The sequence below is a fragment of the Cyanistes caeruleus genome, chromosome 9, assembly GCF_971803275.1.
Source record: "Cyanistes caeruleus chromosome 9, bCyaCae1.hap1.1, whole genome shotgun sequence".
Lineage (NCBI taxonomy): Eukaryota > Metazoa > Chordata > Aves > Passeriformes > Paridae > Cyanistes > Cyanistes caeruleus.
In genome coordinates this window covers 33,849,724-33,869,420 of record NC_141709.1, presented here as the reverse complement: position 1 = coordinate 33,869,420, position 19,697 = coordinate 33,849,724, and the positions used below count along the sequence as shown (strand labels likewise).

Here is a 19,697-nt window from a genome sequence, read left to right as displayed (position 1 = left end):
CTCCTCTTCCTAGAAAACTCCTGGGTTTTATTTCCACTGCTGGATGCACCAAACTTTACCTCATTCCTTACAGGGGAATTGTCCATTTCCCTGTTGGAGTGAAGAAGGAATTATTTTACTTGGGAGGGGAAATGGGTCAGAATGGGAATGTGGAGGTTGATGGGACCTGGCAGATGGAAAGCACGAGAAGGTTCTGGGGAGACCTGGAGCAAGCACAGTTATAAAAATCTCTGTTTTAACTGGCAGTGCTTGAAGCCCTTCCTGTGAAGGGTTCCTGCCCCTTTAGAAACAGATTTTCCATCAGCAAATCTGAACCTGCAGAGGGAGACGCTGCTCACTGATGCTGGGGGCAGGACAGCAAGGATAAGTTTAAAAATTAAAAATCCCAACCCCCAAAAAAAGCCCCCAGCCCTCTCCCTCAAAAAACCCAAAACCCCCAAAAGTCTCCAAAAATCCTCTCAAAGCCCTCCTGCAGGACCAGAGCCTCCCTGGAGATCCTGGCTTTGCTCTCCATTCCTGGAGGCAGGAGGTGAAATCCCTGGAGGAACGAACCCAGTTGAGTGAATTTGAGGCTCCTTTTCCCCCTCCCAGGCAGCTGTTCCCAACCTGCTCCCTCAGCTCCGGGTGAGGCCAGGAACTGCTCCCCCCATCCTTTCCCCACAAAACCTGGGATTCAGAGGGCTGAGAAGAGGCTGTAATGAAAATGCAGGATTTTATTTTAAAAATGACCAAGAAAATGCCCTTGCAGAACGCAGCAGCAGGAGCTCATTCCCTCCCTCCCATCCCGCTCCCACAGCTGAGCCGAGGGGAGCCGGGACGGGAGAGGGAAGCCTGGATTGCACAGGTGGAGCAGCTTCCAAATCCAACAGCATAGTTTGGTCTTTATTCTAACAAATGATACAACCCAAAGTGACTATGAGTGAAGGGAAGAGAAAAACAGGGAGCAGACGACAGGAAAATGCAAGAGACGTGACTCGTTTTCCATGGCAGTTAACAAATTGTCAGGAAAAGAAAAGTGAAACTGCAGCATTACAGGAATTGGTTAATCCAGATTAAATAATGCAGTTCTCCTGGCAGGAATTACAACTCAGGAGCAGAGACAGTAAAATAACAGAGGGTGGCTGGGAATATCGACAGAACTGGGTGGGATTCCAGCACAAACACATCGGGGGGACAATGGGGAATTGCAGTGGTGGGAGTGCAGTGGCTGACAGCAGCTCCAGGAGAGGAAAACCAGGGAGTTCCCTTTGCCACGGGACACAGCAGGAGCTTGGAAGACCAGAGGACCAGTTTGGTTCAGAAACAACCCGCGGGATCCTTCCGCAGTGAGGTCGGAATTGGGTTGAGCAAAATTCCTGGCTGGCTTTAAGAGCCATAAAATCCTCGGGATGAAAGAAGTGGTGGGAGGGGAGCCCCGAGCCCCCAGGAGCAGCGGGATGTGATTCCCACCAGGCTGATCCAGCTCCCTGACTCCAGCTGGGGTGTCCAGGAGGCTGCTCCTGCTCCCCCCGACATTCCCAGGCCACGGGGATGAGCTGGAGCTGCTGCACGGACCCGATCCACGGATCCGTGCTCACTCCCAGGGACCAAACCCTCCTCTAACACCTGGCCTGGCCTTCAGGAAAGTGGGAAGAGCCCAAGTGAGGCTCTGCTGGATCGATCCTGCTTGGAAAAGGAATTTCCCAGAGCCACGGGAGAGGGGAGGGACCCTGTGCCCCACCCAGGAGACACAAACCCTCCCTGTGTCCATGCAACACAACCCAGTGATAAAAACAGGCTTTAGTGGAGAAAACATGGGTATCAACATGGATCTCAACGTGGGCAGCCCCTCGGGATCCACAGGCTCAGCCCAACGTCCCTCTGACTGAGAATTCCTGTGCTGCATCCATCGGGAATGGACGTCCCTGCGTGTGAGAACTCCTCACCCGGAATGTGCAAACAGGAACCGCATCCCAGGAGGGGGAAAAGTACTGAGAGCAGCTCTGGGAGCCCACAGGGGCACCCTGGCAGCTGGGGAACAATCCAGGGAATTCCCATCCCTCAGCTCCACAGGGAGAGCAGGAGCAGCCGGGCTTTCCTGGGATAAAGCAGAACAAGGACAGTTCCAAAGCTGTGCCTGCGTTCCAAGGTAGAACAAACCTCAGGAGCAGCTTCCTGCAACCCTTCCCATGGACCCTGGAAGTGTCCCAGGGAGCAGCAGTGTCCTGGGGGATTAAAACCCCCCAGATCTGCAGCCAGAGGCCACAGGAACCACAGGAAGCACTTCCAGGACCTGCCCTGGGCTTTGGACAGACTCCCACGGATGGATGGAGCCACAGGAGCCTCAAGCCCATGGGAAGCCACGTGAAACCCTTTTTGTTTTCCAGTTCCAAGCCCAGGATCCACCCTGGGATCCTGCAGTGGCTGCTTTCATGGAGCCAAGGATGAATTTGGGAGAACCAAAAATGCAAAGAAACACAAATCCATGGATGCTCCCAGTACCACTGAGGAAAGGGAGTTCTGACATTCCCCTTGGGGAGGAACCTCTCGCCTTCACTGGAATTCCCAAGGAATGGGGTGCCCTGTACAGCACCAGCTTCAGCTCCACCCCTGGCACAGGTCCTGCTGCTACACAAAACACCCTGAAGGGACCCTTGGGAGGGGACAGGGACCCCTGGGAGGGGACAAAGCCCTGTGCCACCCCACAGGCACCGATCCAAACTCCAGCTCAGCCCCACAAACATTCCCAGTCTGTCCCAGAGGATCCCAGGAGCAGCACAGACGGTGCCAGCTCATCCCAGAGGTGTGAAACACATCAGGAATTCATCATTACTCGGGAGAACAAGTTCCATCATTCCCAGAGGATGCTCCACACCTGCCCTGAGATGGCACTGCAGGAGTCATTTCCCTTTGCTTGTTTTCCCTAAAGTGGTATTTTAGATTTGAGTTTGAATTAACAGCAAAGCTGCACTGCTCCCCTGTCCCTGTGATCCCCTGTTCCCCAGGGTCACAGAGGTGCTGGGAAAGGACCAACCCCAGCCTCCCACTCCAGTGCTCCTGGACTTTGCTGACAGTGACTCCCTGGGCCTCCTCCATGCCCTTCCCCAGAGCAGCCTCTTTGGGATGGATCAGAGATTCCAGCAGTTTGGAATCCCTTGCTCTCAGGTGTGCCTGACACCTTGCCCTGTGCTGAGCCCCTCCCTTGTCCCTCGTGCTCAGCACAGCTGTTCCCTCCACTGAGCATCAATGATCCTCTTCATTATAAACTTTGATCCTTAACTCTATGGAATTCCAGAAAAAGTTTTACCTACAGTGCACAAAGAATATAATTTGGAAAATATTTACATTTTTGTACAATGACACCACAGAACTTGAATCTAAATTTCTTCATACAAACAAATAGCACCATCAGCCTTCTGCACAAATCTTGCCTAACAAACCCCAAAAAGGTGGACTATTGTTAGATGAGGAGACTGGAACAACTGGGAATGGGAATAAGCTCGAGGAGCTGGAGTACTGAAACATCCATGGAGATGGACAAGATGAGCTTTAAGGTCCCCCCCACCCCAAACCAGTCTGGGATTCTGTGTGATTGAACCACGAAGAGGCAGGAAATGAATGTGGAAACAGCCCAGTGAAAGCTGCCCGTGAGCACCACGATGACCCCGAGTGCAGGAAGGGGAAAGCCTGAGCTTTTCCCAGTGCCTCTGTGCATCCCGGTTTTCCAGGCTGCTGAGGGCACACACAGACTGACCTGGTGGTGCTCGGCCTTTCTGGGACCCCTCTCCCAAGTGAGGGTCAGATAAAGGATTAACAAGTGACATTCCTGGCCAGGCAGCCCTGGAGGGCTCCCCAAAAGCACAGGGAGCCAGGGAGGGAGCAAAGAGCAGGGAGGGAAGCGGGAATCAGGGATCAGGCAGGGACAGCACCGGGCTGGGCCGGTGCTGAGGAGGTGCCTCGCTCCCTGCAGAGCACAGCTGGCTCTGCCCTGGGGTGCAGGAGGAAATCCAAGTGTCAGTGGTGCCCATTTGGTTCATTCATCTACAGCCAAGGCATTCCTTGGGGATACCTTCCAACATTCCGTGGCTGAGCTGTGAGCTCAGGGAACAGGGAGCACGGGAAGGACGGGGGTTCACCCCCAGCCCCGGGCCCAGCTCGGTGCCAAGGTCCAGCAGCGCCTCGTGGATCACCACAAGCATAAAAAAATTTAAAAACCAGCAGCTCCTCCCAGCTGGGGGTGGCAGCTCCCGGGCCAGGACTGGCTGTGCCAAAGGGAATGGCAGCAGGAGGCTCTGGGAAGCGGGAGCTGGAGGGGCTGGATGCCCAGTGCGGTGCCAGCACATCCGCACTGCTGCTCTTCCCTTGGCTCACCGAGTTCTTCCCTTCCCGCGCCCCACGGCTCTGCTCCGCTCTGGGAGCCATTCCCCCGGCCTGGGATCCGCTGTGGACGCTCCCCAGGAACCTTCCAGCCCCCTTAGAGGTCCGGGAAGCGGCTGGGATCCTCCTTGTAGTCGTCGGGAATGGTGAAGATGGAGTCATCGAACTCGTCGTAACGGAACTCCTGGAACGTCACAGTGGCCGTGATGGTGGGGAACACCGGGATGTCTGCAGGGCAGGGACAGGCCACGGTGAGGACAAGGAAGAGCCAGCAATGGCACCAATCCCCATCCCTGCAAGTGTCCAAGGCCAGGCTGGATGGGGCTTGGAGCCAGCTGGGATAGTGGAAGGTGTCCCTGCCCGTGGGAATGGGAGAACAAGCTGGAATCCCAACCCAAACTGCTCTGGAATGCTGTGTAAATATGGCAGAGGTAGAGCACAGCCTGTCCTGGACAGGCAGGCTCACACAGCTCCCTGCAATTCCAGTAACCCTGTCTCCCTTAGGAAAGGAGCTGCTGCTTCTGGGATCATCTGTCCCATGAGTAAGTTGATTTTTAGACATTTAAATCTGTTAAAAGTGCAGGAGTTCTATATTTTTTCACTTAAAATAAATCTATCACCAGTAATCCTTGAAGAAAAGGAAACACAGTTGCAAAACACTCCACACCTGAGATCCTCCCTAATGCAGGAATAATCCAGCACATCCCACTGCCCTTGGAGCAACTTCTGTGCTCCTGAGCTCTCCAGCAACACATTCCTAGGAGACAGTTCTTCCCCAAAACTCCAAAAAAAGACCTTCAGAACATACTGCAAGAATAAATGCACATACTTAGATCTGGACTGGGTATTTGGGAGAATTTCTCTTGGAAAGTATTTTCCAGTCCTGGAGGAGTCCCCATCCCTGGAGGGATTTCAAGGCTGTGTGCATTTGGCACCTGGGGCAGTGGTGGCCTTGGCAGTGCTGGGGAATGGTTGGACACAGTAATCCTGGAAGGCTTTTCCAACCTAAAATTCTGGATATATAAAGGCCCAGGGGTTGCTGAGTGCTCTTACCTAATTTGACAGGAAAGCCTGGTGGAAGCTTCATTTGAACAAATTCTCTAAGTTTGTTAAAGTGCTTGAAGGGTGCAATGACTTCTAAGACATTCAACAACCTGCAAAGGAGAGCAGAGCCTGTGACAGATCCTCCTGCCACACCCTGGCCCTCTGGAACAGGAAAACATGATCCAAAGGGCCCAGGGGACAGAGAAGGTGACAATGACATCATCCCAGTGATCTAGAATTACAACAAACCAACCCCAGGATAGCAATTCCTTCTCCTCATTTCCCACAGGAGATGAGGGATGAAGTACCAGCCCCTTTCTCCATGGATGTGTGGAACTGACCTGGCTTTGCACTTAGGGGACACAATTTTGTGCTAAAACTTATTATGGGGAAAACCATTTCAGAATTCTGTGGGATCAGGCACCAGTTTCTGATAATCCTGCCCAAAATTCTGCTCTTATCAAGCCAGGTAAGGGCTCCTCCCCCAGCCCCAGCAGCTCCCAGCTTCCCAGTTTAAGGGATTGCTCTCCCAGCTTTTGCTCTGGCAGCTCCCCCTCCTGGGGATCTGGAGGGTTCTGCAGCTCATGAACACATTCCAACATTCCCCACAGGAGTAACTCCCATGGCCTGGAGCTTTGACTCACGATTCGATTCCTAAGGGGAATTCCTGGCTCATTGCTATCGTGGCTTTGAAGGTTTTCTTGCTCTCCTTGCAGACCAGCTCCCTGCCCAGGTGAGGAGCTCTGTGAGGGAGAGGGAGAGGCAGTCAGTGCTTCCCAGGGAAACCCTGGGTTCAGAGGAAGGAAAACAGACTTGGGCTGGAAAACATTGGGGAAGAATCCCTACTTTCAAAGGATTTGCTTTATTGTAAAGCTGTGCAGAATAAATATAAAAACCCCTCTTAATTTAGATTACTCTGAGTTCTGTTAAACCAGGAGAAAAGACAAAACCAAGAAAACCACTCCAATAAAATAACTCCTCATAAACACGATGTTAATAAACCCTACAGGAAGTGTTCATTAACCACTGCCCAGAAATGCCTGTGGCAGGGGGTGGAACTGGATGGGCTTTAAGGTCCCTTAAAAGCCAATTTGGTCCAATCCAAAGCATTCCAGGATTCCCTGCAGTAGCTGAGGCACTGACACTGTTCCCACACACAAGGATCACTTCTGGAGAACAGAGATACCAACATACACACAGCACCCACCTAGTGGAGAACCCAAACCCCTCCCAGCCCCATCCCAGGGATCCAGAGGGGTCCCTGGAATCCCTGTCAGGCCCAGCAGCACTCACTTGCCACTCTCTGCAGAGATGTACTCCTCCCAGGAGATGGTGTTGGGGGACGGTGGCGTCAGCGACTGCCGGCGCACGGGCTGTGGGACAAGCACAGCTCAGCTCAGTCCTGTCCCCACAGCTCACCCTGCTCACCCTGGCTCCTGTTCATCCCAGCTGCTGCTCATTCCTGCTCATCCCAGCTCCTGCTCATTCCTGCTCATCCCAGCTCCTGTTCATCCCAGCTCCTGCTCACCCCAGCTCCTGCTCATTCCTGCTCATCCCAGCTCCTGCTCACCCCAGCTGCTGCTCATTCCTGCTCATCCCAGCTCCTGTTCATTCCTGCTCATCCCAGCTCCTGTTCATCCCAGCTCCTGCTCATTCCTGCTCATCCCAGCTCCTGCTCATTCCTGCTCACCCCAGCTCCTGTTCATCCCAGCTCCTGCTCATTCCTGCTCATCCCAGCTCCTGCTCATTCCTGCTCATCCCAGCTCCTGCTCATTCCTGCTCACCCCAGCTCCTGTTCATCCCAGCTCCTGCTCACCCCAGCTGCTGCTCATTCCTGCTCATCCCAGCTCCTGTTCATCCCAGCTCCTGCTCATTCCTGCTCATCCCAGCTCCTGCTCACCCCAGCTCCTGCTCACCCCAGCTCACCCCAGCTCTTGCTCACCCCAGCTCCTGCTCCCAGCCCCTAAAGGCACTTTCTAGAGGACTGGGCCGAGCTGCTCCATCATAATGAGTTAATTCAGGGCTCTGAGCGCCAAGGCAGCAGCTCCAGCTCACACAGAAATAAATTAATCACTTTAAAAGCTCTGTGTGTGTTCCCAGCTGAAGCCTGGCTCGTTCTGAAGAGCTCTTGATTTCCTGGTGCTAATCACAGGCTTCCTCCCATTTTAATGAAGCTCAAAGGAACACGATTGCCTTTCTGGCTTCCCTTTCATTCCCAACAATCAACATTGGGTCTGAAAGAATCCGAAGTGATTTGCCACAGCCAAACCCCTCATCTCTTCTAAGAGACAAATTAAGGCTGAATACCCAATATAACCACAGAAATCCCTCCCTGTGTGCATTAATCAGGGTAATTCATTAATGCATCACCACAATTACACTTGTGGGTCATGTTTATGATTTTTAAATTATGCCAATCAAAAGAAAATAACAACATTATCTATGTATTTTGCACCCTGAGTGGTGTGCAAGATTATTTTCCCACATCCTGGGAAGAGTTTATCAGTTTTACCTCAAAATTCTGCTCCATGAGGTTGCCCCCTTTGCTCAGGCTCTCCATGATCGCTTTATTCCGAAGGATGTCCTCCTCACTGAGATGTTCCCTTCTTTTCCTGGATTCCAACACAAGTCCATTCACCAAGTAGAAATCTGCCAGGAAGTTTCCTACTCTTTCCTGCACGAAAGGAATCGGGACATTAATGACTCACAGAAGGTAAAATAAAAACGTTTTGATTCTTGGTGATCAAATAATGGCAATAAGGGAACTTGGGGACTGAGCTGGAATTCCCCCAGCCCCCCACATGGGCAATCCCAAAAATCCAGCAGGATCAGGTACTTATTAGGAAGGGAAGCTTTAATTTAATTTAAGACAGAGATTGCTGAAGAATGTGAGTGAAATCCCTTTCCAGAGCACTCCCATCCCTGCCTTTCTCCAGCAGGAGCACACAGAATCTTTCCTGCACCCCCTGGAACCTGCAGGGATCAGAGCCTCCAGGAACAAAATCATTCCCAATACAATCTGTCCTCACCCTGCCCAACAGCTACACAATCTTCCTTCCTAGTTCTTTCCTGCTGAAGGCAGTCCAGCAGAGAGATTCCAGGTGGAATGAACTTGTGATAATTTGGGATACAGGGAGAGGGATTCTTCCTTTGGCCTGAACACCTTCTCCTTCCAGAATCCTGGGCTGGTTTGTGTTGGAAGGGAGCTCAAAGCCCACCCCATTCCAACTGCCTTCCATGGGGCAGGGATATCTTCCACTGTCCCAAGCTGCTCCAAGCCCTGGGCACCTCCAGGGATCCAGGGGCAGCCACAGCTTCTCCAGGCAATCTGCTCCAGTGCTTCTTCCAGTGCCCTTCCCTCCTCCCTCCTGCCCAGCAGCCAGCTCTGAGCTTCCCTCCCACTCACAGTTTTGTCCTCCCTGAAGAGCCACCCGGTCTGGGCCCGTGTGAACGTGATGGATTTGGTGGATAAGGTGGCAGAGTAAATATCACTGCTCATCAAAATGTCAACCTCCTCTTCTGTCTCCATCTCAGATTCCTGGAAGAAAAATTCCAAAATACTCAGCAGAACTTACAAACAGCGATTGCTTCTTCTAAAGATACACCAATAAATACAAATCCATAAGCCTTGTCCTTTGGATCTTTTCCCAGAAGCAGCATTTCCTGAATTTTCAAGCGGTTTTATAAAACCTCTCTGGCCAAATGGTTTCCAAAGAGTTTAATCTTGAATATTAATGTGAATAAAGCATCCCAATGGGATTTATGCAGCAGCTCAGCAGCCACACCCTTTCCACAGGCAATAATTCATCTGCTTAAGTGATTGGGGGATAAAGCTGTCATTAAAGACTTGACTAATTACAGGGGGTCCAGCCAGTCAGACCCTCACGTTGTTACCAGCTGGACTGGCCACGGAGTAACTAAAAGGATGCAAAGCAGTGGGAACAGGTCTGAAAAGTCACCTGAGGACACCCAAGTTAAGGCCAGCAGAAAGATTAAAAGCAGCACATCATAATTTAAACCACATCTTTCCAATCTATTCCCAGAAATCTGGATTCAAAGCTGCTTTTCCTGACAAAATTCGATGTCACCTTCACAGCTCAACTGTGGAACAACTGAGGGGGAAAAAAAATCCTTTGGTTTGCAGTTCTTTGGGTGTTTCTGAGGCAAATTTTGTTTGATACATTCCCAAAAAAGCCTGGGATGTGTCCCACCCCCTTCCCAGAGCTTTACCTCGTGGTGTATTCGCTGGTAAACTTTTTGCTCATTGTCTAAAACTACAAAAGATTCGGAGGGTGCGGCGTCACCGTTAAAAATGAAGCTTAAATCCCCTCGTTGGCACTTCATGTCAGTAAAGTCTATCAGAGTTGTGTCCAGCCTGTGAAAACAACCCCAAATTTTACAAAAATGACCCATAAATGCAGGAGGAAATTCAGCTTTCAAGCAGGAAAGAGCAATTTCAAAAGCAAAAACAACACATAAAGGGCTGAGTTTTCATAGGATTTTGTAAGGGAAGCCTGGATGCAGAAATCAGCAAAAAATTGCTATGAAGTTTTCTTCAGAAAATTGTATTTAATACTGCCAGCATGAGGAGAAGAGAGAGAGAGAATTTATTCAGTGCTACACATTGAGAAATAGCTCCTCAGCAGGCTCCTACTGACCTGAGTAACAACACTGGGACATGACCCAAAATTGGTAGAGGACCCAGAAACAAACTCATTTTTTAAAATTTGTCTTATTTTTATTGCTATTTCTACTCTTCTCCCTCAGCAACACCAAGGAAATGCTCCTGCAGATGGGAATAACTGGAAGAGCATGGAGCCCAGGCCAGGGATCTCTGTAATCATTCATATCCAGTATTTTCAGAGCATTTATTTCTCTTGAAAAGGTGGTTAAAAACCTAAACTGGGTGACTTCAACTCTCAAGTGGTGAAGGATTAAAACTCCTCATAGATTTGCCTCTGATTCCAATGAAAAACCTGTATTTATCTATTTCCCCTTAGTACAGGCCTCATACAAGCAGAGCATTCAGAAATGAGAAGGAAAGCAACAGCCCCAGACTCAAATTTCACCTAAAAATTCACTTTACACACCCAAGATGCCCCTTTAATAGAACAAAAATTTCCACAGATTGAATCTCCAGGATCATATTCTTCCCTCTTTGTTTTAAATTTTAAATTTTTCCCTAAAGAAAATGCCAGAAAACACATTTGATTCCAAACTAAATCAGTTGAAGAGCTGAGCTTGGAGAGACTCCTGAAACCTCCTACTGAGTTTGTGAATTTGTCACATTAAACACCTTAAAGAGATAAATTATTTATTTTTTTTTTTAAACTACAAACTGGAGCAGCAACATTTCTCCACAGAACACTGGAATTTATTTGCAATTGTGTTATAAATATCCAATCCCTGTTTTTCACTGGCAAGTCTGGTAGATAAAGCCTTATCCAGCTGAACTGCTCTTGCTCTATATTTAAGTTATATTCAGCTCAAAAGAGATAATCAGAGAGCCTGAAATTCCAAGGCACTGTGCTGTGTCATGGATGTGCCCAGGCTCCTGGGGGATTCTGCCAGACCCACTGGGACCCAGCTTTTCCCTGGCACAGAAGTACTTGGGTACAAAAGCAGCACTCACCTGATATTTATACCTTGTTTGTGTATTTTACATGCATCAGAAGGCAGAATTCGGGAAAGTAAAGGCACTAAAGGAGGGAGAGAAAAGGCAATCAGGGCACTGAGATCCTTCTGCAAAGTATTCCCATCAAAACAGTTCCATCAGTTTGATTCTGGATGTGTCTTAATGCAAATACAGCATTTTCCATCATCATCTCAATCAAACACAACCAACATCAGGGGTATTTTTATTGGATAAAATTGATTTTTTTTTTTTGTAATTGTAATTGCACACCCTGCTTCCAATATCAGACAGAATTTGTATTTCCATCACAGGTAAAAGATTTAAAAATCCTAATAACTGTGGCTGTTCACAGTTTGAATTCTGGGATTTAACAGTTTATACAATGCACCAAGGGAAAGCCTGGCTCCAATTAAAGCAGAACAGCCACAAGCATAAAAATGGTCCAAAGTATTAATATTCATTACTGAATTAATAAAACAGATAAAATCATGGAATCCCAGACTGGTTTGGGTTGGGAAGGACCTCAAGGATCATCCCACCCCCTTCCATGGCCCAGGATCTTAAAGCACAGAGATACTTCCCCCCCTTACTGAGTCACTGGGGGAGAGAATTCAGCTCCAAAAGTGAATAAGCAACAATAAATCTGGAAAAAGCTGTGTGTCCTTTCCTCAGAACTCACATCTCAAGCTCTGGATTGTGACTGTTCCAGCACAAAGCAGAGCAGAACAAGTGTGCTGCAGGCTGATTGCATTATCTCCCTGGGGAAGGGACATGAAAGCACTCACCCCAACTTTGAAAATCCCAGTGAAGCTCTAGATAGAAGTCACCTAGCTGAGAAGAAAAGAAGAATGTGTTAACAAGCTTTTCAGGCTAAATAACTGTAAAATCTGCTGAAAGACAGGCAGAAGTTGTGTTTGGCAAACAAAGAAAAACTTTCTCTGCTGTTGTACTTGAATTTGTACTGAACTTAAACATCACTGAAGCTTTAGCTGCAGCAGAATCAATAATGATAAAATGATGTAACTCATTTGAACTCACATTTTTCATCACTTTTTTAATACTAATTCAACTATCAAGCTCTGGATTGCAAAAGACTTATTGTAAACACGTGTTTAAAAAACACCTGTGGGGCTCTGCTTGCTTTGATTGATCCAATCCCACGGAATTAGAATTAATTATACATTCATTAATGAGTCAAGTTTCAGACAGGAGTATTGCAAACACCAATTTCCACTGGCCTTGTGGAAATGTGCTGAAGTCATCAGGTCAGAGCTCCTGGCCCCACCACGAGGGTGCTCAGGGATCACAACACAGCTCAGCTTTCACAGGGACAATTTAATTAGCTTCTGATAAATAACTGCATTTCTACAAATTGCTGTCCCCAAACTGAGCAATATTTCACTGTGCCCAAGGGGAACTGGCTGCTGGATGCTGATGGAGAATGAAACCAAAAATCTCCTCCATCAGGGGACTGAAAAGACCAGGAAATTATTCATTGATACAAGAGTTAAGAAAACCTTAAAAATGTAATGAAATAGAGACTCCTTAAAAGTGCAAAGATGATGAGCAGGTCTGTCTCACACAAACATTTTATTTGAATTTCTAGAAGTTGAAAGGAAGTATTATCCAAAAAAAACCAGAATTCAGTGGCCCCTTAAAACAGAGCCAAGATCATTTTTAAGAGCAAAAGATGGGTAAAAACATGGAAAAAACTTCCTGGCAGTTTTCCAGAGTGTCCATACTCAGAGCACAAGTCACTGCTTTCCACCCCACCTGGTTTTGCCAGCACAACTCACCTCTTTCAGGGCTTTTAATAACCGAGGTCGCTTCTCTTCAACACTTTCCCTGGACTGCTGCTTGAGCTTCCTCAGAAGTGCTGAAACTACACAAGAATAAATCCATGAACTCTGTTTGTTGTTGGTAATTATAGGTGAGTGTCTTATTTGAGGTCTTAAAGCCAACAGTGCAATGGAACATTTCATCAGACCTGAGGAATTAATCCCAGTTACAGGAACTGCACATTAACCTGCTCGGATCACCCCAGGAAGAAAAGCCTCAGTAAATGTTTGTAAAATTAACTATATAATCATGTCAAGAGGGTTTTTACACAGGTATTGGTAAATATGTAGGTACAAATATATTGAGTATGTGTAACAACTACTCCACTGAGAAAATCAGTAGTGAGGAGCTGACATGAGGATGTTGTTGGTAGATTATAAACGAGTGCATTAATATATTAATAATACATTTATATATGTAACATGTGAGTTTTCTACTATAGGAATGCACCACCACACATGGCAATACCAAGTCCACCAGTGAGTAGCAGCAGAATAATTTCCTTTTGCTACTCCATGTCTGAGGTGAATAAATAATACCTGAATAATATATAATATATAAATTAAGTTTTCCCACTGGTCTGTTGAGGTGCAGCCTAAAAGCCACATCCCACTGGCAACTGATCTGTGACCACAGGGAGCAGCTCCAAGGAGATGATGGAGATGATGATGCCACCCAGCTCAGATCCATTTGGATCCAAACCTAGAACATGCTCGTGCAGAGCTTTCCCAATCCCCTCAGCCTGAGCAGAGTTAACAGTTTGCTTATGTAACCCAGTGCAATTTTTTATCAAGGAAATGGATGTGCCTGATCATGTTCACTTATAAAATGTTCAGCTGATTAAGAGAAACCCTTCAGAGAGTTGAAAGAGGGCTGTGGGAAAACAGCCCAGCCTGAGAGCTCTGCTTTCCTGTTGTGAATGAGCCCAAATTTGGGATTAACTGGCAAACTGGGATGAATGAAGAGGTGCTTACTCATCTGTCTGTCTCCATAGCTGATGGCTTCGGCCAGAGGGCTCCATCCCTGAGCGTTTTTCACCTTTACTGGAGCATTATGGGCTAAAAGCAGGTGGGCACATTCTGGGACAAAATAGCCACAGTTATTTACAGCAAAGGATACAGAATAAAACTCTCCCAAAGCAATTCATGTCAGAAGTATTACACAGATTATCAAACACATATCTGGATTCTGACTCATGCTAACAGACAAAGCCATTCATACAAGTACTTCCAGCACTTCCCTGTTCAATATTACCACTCAAATTAATTGGTGATCAGCCACCAATTATACAACACTGAAGACTTGTCCCTCCTGCTATGTGGATTTTGCTTTTTATAATATTTCTGCATGGCAGATACACACACCACTGTGGAAGAAGGGTATTTATATTTAATGTATGACATCAGCTCTCTCTGCTGTACACACAAACCAGAGAGACACCTCAGGGCCTTCATCCCTCTCCAAGGGGCGAGGGGATCACGGGGACACGGATCTGGGAACGGAAACTGATGGAGACCAGGAGGGTTTCAGTGTTCCCAAATGCTCCTTGGAAATGGTTCTTCAGTCTCCAGCCACAGGGAAACCTCAGCTCATGTCACTAAAGCCACCCTGAGCTGTCTGCAGGTGATGGAGCAGGCCCAGCTGTCTCATCCCCAAGACAGGGACTTGCTGGGTTATTTTCCTGCCACAGGTGCCACAGGAAACTGCACTGGTCATTCCAGATGCAGCAGTCGTGAGTCAGCTGCAGGCTGAGTGGCTGGGGAGGAAGAGATACTTCCTTGCTGAATAAACTGTCTCCTGTGGAGATAAACAAAGGCCCTGACTAACCCAGCCAAGAACCAGGGGGTTCTCCTGGTTCCTTAAACAGTGCCTGGGACAAGAATATCACTCTGCAGGGAGCAGGCAAATCAGCTTGGAATCACCAGCCAGATTCCATTTCCAGTTCAATAAACAGGCTGGGAGAGCTGGGGGTGCTCACCTGGAGAAAAAGGGGATCCAGGGAGAGCTCAGAGCCCCTGCCAGGGCCTAAAGGGGTTCCAGGAGAGCTGGAGGGGGACTGGGGACAAGAAGGGACAGGAAAGTGGGAATGGCTTCCCACTGCCAGAGGGCAGGGTTAGGTGGGATATTGGGAATGAAGCTCAGATTTCTTTTCCCACTCTTCTCCTCCAAATCCACAAGGCATCTTATTCCCAGAAAACCTCACTAGCTTGAAACACAAGATCATGTTCATAAAAATGGAAAAAACCCCTTTTTTCCCCTTGTCCCCAAATCTTCAGGATCACTGAAGAGGTAACAAAACAAATGGTTCTACCCACCTTTATGTCCCAACATCACAGCAAGATGTAAAGGAGTATTTCCTAAAAAAACCATAGAAATAAAAGAGATTAGATTAAAATTAAACAATTAGAAATTAAAGTTATCGGAATCCATTGCAATCCCTTCCTCAAAACTCCAATTCCTGCTCTAACACACCAACACCCACCAGAGGAGTGACATTTTTCTAAGCAACCATGTGGATTGCAATTGTCAAAATAAATATGCTGAGACACACTTCATGGGCCAAGAGAGGGTTTTTAATGATATCTTGAAACTCACTCCAGGCAAAGAGGTCCAGAGGTGCCTTTGAGAAAGACACAACCCAAACTCCACTGCTCCCCATGGCCTGAAGGGTCTGATCCCTTCCCAGCCTGACATATCTGGGTTAAAAGCTACTCACAGATATGATACTGATTAAAAATTTAACAGCCCATTTTATTAATTTTTCAAAGACTGAGTACTCATTTTTTACAACTACAGTACTGGGCATACTTCACTACAAAGCTGCCTTTTGGTTGTTTCCAAAGAAAGCTCTGGAGATGATCAGCAGCCTCTTAAACCTGTCCCCATTTTCCTGGCGATGCTCATGACACAGGTGAGATTTGTGTTGTTAAATATTCACTGTGAGGCACCCAGAGATGTTTTTCCTGGATTAATGATGCTACCAAGCTCATGACACACTTTATTTAGGGAGCTTAAAGATGCAAAGTTCTTCCATTTAATTGCGTTTTGCAGATTTAAACACTTTCTTAGAGCAATGAAGAGAAAAAAATGCCGGAAAACAAATTTCTTGTGCAATTTTAACGCACACACTTGGTTGAGAGTTATTTTCTAACTCCCATTTTACCAGCAGAAAGAACCTGCTCTGTGAAGAGGATGTGCTGCACATCTGGAAGAGGCTGCCACACAAAAGCCAGCACGCTGCAGCATCAGGGAATTTTGGATGGAGATGGGAACTCTGCCCTGCTTGCCCAAGAGGGGATGCCAGGGCTGTTCAGTGTGTCCTGCCTGTCATCCTTGCAGGACACTGGTACATCCCAGGCAGCCACAGCCCAGCTCATTATACACTAACCCAGCTAAACTCCTGCTTCTATTAATAGCTGCTCCAACATCTGGGAGCCAGCACAGCACTGGGAATCCTGGATGCTGCCAGGCTCTGGTCAGGGATAGAAATAACCTTCCTGAGGAACACGTTTGAGAGGGAGCCACACTGTGTGCTCAGGAAATGCAAATTATGTGACCCAAGGGGAAACATTTTCATAAAATCATGGAAACACAGGATCAGTGAGGGTGGAAAAGCCCTCCAGGATCACTGAGTCCAAGCTGTGCCCATTTCCCACCTTATCACCAGAACTTAGTGCCACCTCCAGCCCCTCCTTGGACACCTCCAAGGATGAGGACTCCAAAATTCCCTGGGCAGTTAGTTCCAGTGCCTGACCACCCTTTCCATGGGGAAATTCCAGCTGGTGTCCAATCTGGCTCACCCCTGACACAACTTGGGGCCATTTCCTCTTGTCCTGTCCCTGTTCCCTGACTCCCCCTGCCTGTCCCCCCCTGGCAAGGACTTGTGCAGAGCCAGAAATTCCCCCTGAGCCTCCTTTGCTCCAGGCTGAGCTTTCCCAGCTCCCTCAGGGATTCTCCAGCCCCTTCCCAGCTCCCTCAGGGATTCTCCAGCCCCTTCCCGGCTCTGTTCCCTGCCCTGGACTCACTGCAGCCCCTCAGGGTCTGTTGGAAGTGAGGGCCTGAGTTAAGAGAACTGACCCCAAGATCTGAGGTGAGGCCTCATCAGTGCCCAGCACAGCTACAGCCCCTTCTCCCAAGAAATCAGTGCTCCAGCAGCTCCTGGAATCCTGCCTGTGCACATGCAGGTGGGCAAACAAGGCCTGCTGGCACAAAAACACACCTCAAACACACCTCCCTTGAGGTACCTGCACACCTACAGGGAGCCAGGGCTCATCTCCAGCTGTTTCCCAGCAAGAGGATTTGTCTGCTTCAGGATTTATGTTCTTAAATGCATGTTATAATAAAACTATAAGTCATCTACTAGGTGTAGCTACAGGCTTCTCCCAGGAAACTCATTGTTTGGGCATAATGACACTGGCCTTCCTCTGGGCAGTGATTTGGAGGTTAATTTAGGAAGCTGGGTAGGCACTCAATTAACACTCAATTGCTTTTAGCAGAACAGCAGGAGTCTCCCATTCCACAGGATTTGGCTTTCCCACACTGAACCAACACTGAAACAGGCCTGGATTATTAACAATAAGTTCTCTCTTCCCTCTGTCCAATCCTTATCACATCTCAGGATTCCTCTGGCTTATTTCTGAGCAAATCATCAGCTGGAGTGTCCCCCAAATAACTCCCAGTTCCAGTGTGTAAACAAGTGACAGATGGAATCAGGCAGGAAGAAAACAATAACAGGGAAATGTTACTCAGGCCTTTGGAATGACAAGAGGTTTATTTGTGGGGCTTTTCTGAACTGTTCATGTTAAAACTTGGAGGAAGATGTTGAGTCAGAAATCCCCAAAGTGTCCCAACTCCAAACAGAGCTGGAAAGGCAGGGAGATATTACAGATTTATATATATGGATTAAAAAAGGATGGAAACAATGTGTGTGATACACACTGAAGGTGACAGCATAGCAAAGAGGGATAAGGAAGTGCTTTCAAGGAAAGATTTGTAGCTGCTGCTGCTGAGTTGCTTCAGGGGGAACTGGAGGAGCAACAGGGAGAAGCAGAAGCAGGAATAGAGCGAGTGGGAAAAATCCTCCCCAAGTCTGCTGCTTTCATTCTAGCAGGATTTGCTGGAATGAAGGTGGCAGGATAAACAGATCTGTAGCTGGATTTGGAACTCTGCCCTTAGGAAAGCGCTGTGCCAGTTGTAGGGAATGCTCCTGCCCATCCTGGCTGGAAGCATCCCTCAGCTGCCTTCCAGTGCCTAAAGCCACCACAGACACAGCTGGAATTCCCAATTCCAAACTCCTGCCACCGCACCAGTCCCAGCAATTCTCCACCTTTGTGTTCTGTTTGAATTTACAGACCACGATTAAACACAGCCCATCTCCTTATCAGAAACACAAGTGTCCTCTTTATCACAGCTTCTCAGACACCACACACGGGGACTTGGAATTCTCCAGCAGAAATGGATCATGTTACTCTTGAAACGGGTATTAACAATAGAGATTAAAACTAGCCATGAAGGTCAAGCTGATCTCCCAGGCTGATTTATTTGTTAACAGTATAAAATATCCCCCAAATTAAAATGTTTTGAAGTGTGCTGGCAGTGACATTCAATATTTACAAATTTCAGAGCGGCACAAGGATCAGATTCCACCTCTGACACTGACACTGCTGTGGACAGAGCACTTGAAGAGGAGCAGCTGAGAACAACTCTCTGAAACTCCAGAGCCACAGCATTTAAAAGAAAGGGGAGAAAATTATTGGTTTTTGTAGCCTGGGGAAATATCAAAAACTGCTCTGCCAACAACCAAAGGAACTGCTCAGCATCCCTCAAAGCAAACAGGTGACAGCTCAGACATCCTAAAAAAGAAGAGATCTTTCAAATACGGTGGGGTCTTGGACACAGAGCAACACCTGGTCAGAGGCACCGTGCTGGTACTGGAGCTAACACTGCTCATTCATATTATGAAAATCATGGAATTACCGAATGGTTTGGGCTGGAAGGGACCTTAAAGCTCATCCAGTGCCATCATCCCAGCCTGCTCCAAGCCCCATCCAAGCTTGGACACTTCCAGGGATCCAGGGGCAGCCCCAGCTGCTCTGGGCACCCTGTGCCAGGGCCTGCCCACCCTGCCAGGGAACAATTCCTGCCCAATATCCCACCTATCCCTGTCCTCAGTGGAAGCCATCTCCCTCGTCCTGTCATTCCATGCCCTGTCCACAGACCTTCCTAAAGGGGATTCGCACACGCTTATAAAACTCCCTACGAATTCCCTATTTCCCGCTTCAGCATCCGCATCTCTCGCCCCACCGGGACGCGGCCCCGAGCCCCGGATCCCGCGGTGTGTCCCGCTCACCGTGACTGTCCTTCTGGGCGATGCCCTGGGTGCGGATGAGCGCCGAGAGCCGCCGCACGTCCCCCTTGAACACGCACTCGTGCACGGGGAAGGGGCCGCGCTCGGGCCCGGCGGGGGCGGCCCGGGCCGGCGGGCGGTGCCGGTGCGCGCCGGGCCCGCGGTGCCCCCCGGCCCGCCCGCCCTTCCCGCCCGTGAAGGCGCCCCCGGGCGCCGCGGCCGCCTCGTCCTCGCCGGCCGCCAGCAGGTCCCCGTCCTCCTTGCTGGGCTTGTGGTCCCTGCGCAGCGAGCGGAGCTTCTCGCCGGTCATGGCCGGCCGGAGCGCCCGGAGCGCTCGGAGCCCGCGGGGCCGGTCCCGCCCGGAGCCCCCGGAGCGGCCGCAGCTCCGCCCGCGCCTCACGGGCCTCGGCTCCGTGCCGCCATCTTCGGCCGCCGCTCTCGCGAGAATGAGCCGCACCGCGAGAGCGCGCGGGAGGA

The 19,697-nt window shown here is 48.8% G+C and overlaps 1 protein-coding gene across 1 annotated transcript; it reads right to left on the bottom strand.

Annotated features, from left to right (window-relative positions):
• Nucleotides 1-693: 693 nt before the first annotated feature.
• ANKRD13C (ankyrin repeat domain 13C) lies at nt 694-19,628 on the bottom strand. The gene is made up of 13 exons (XM_086841490.1): nt 19,224-19,628; nt 15,190-15,231; nt 13,849-13,953; nt 12,832-12,917; nt 11,821-11,866; nt 11,033-11,099; nt 9,631-9,775; nt 8,807-8,938; nt 7,913-8,074; nt 6,694-6,773; nt 6,045-6,143; nt 5,410-5,510; nt 694-4,584 (listed from the first exon to the last, which is right to left on the bottom strand). Exons 1-13 carry the CDS (start codon nt 19,528-19,530, stop codon nt 4,454-4,456), a joined length of 1,503 nt encoding a protein of 500 aa, XP_086697616.1. The 5' UTR covers nt 19,531-19,628; the 3' UTR covers nt 694-4,453.
• Nucleotides 19,629-19,697: the final 69 nt, after the last annotated feature.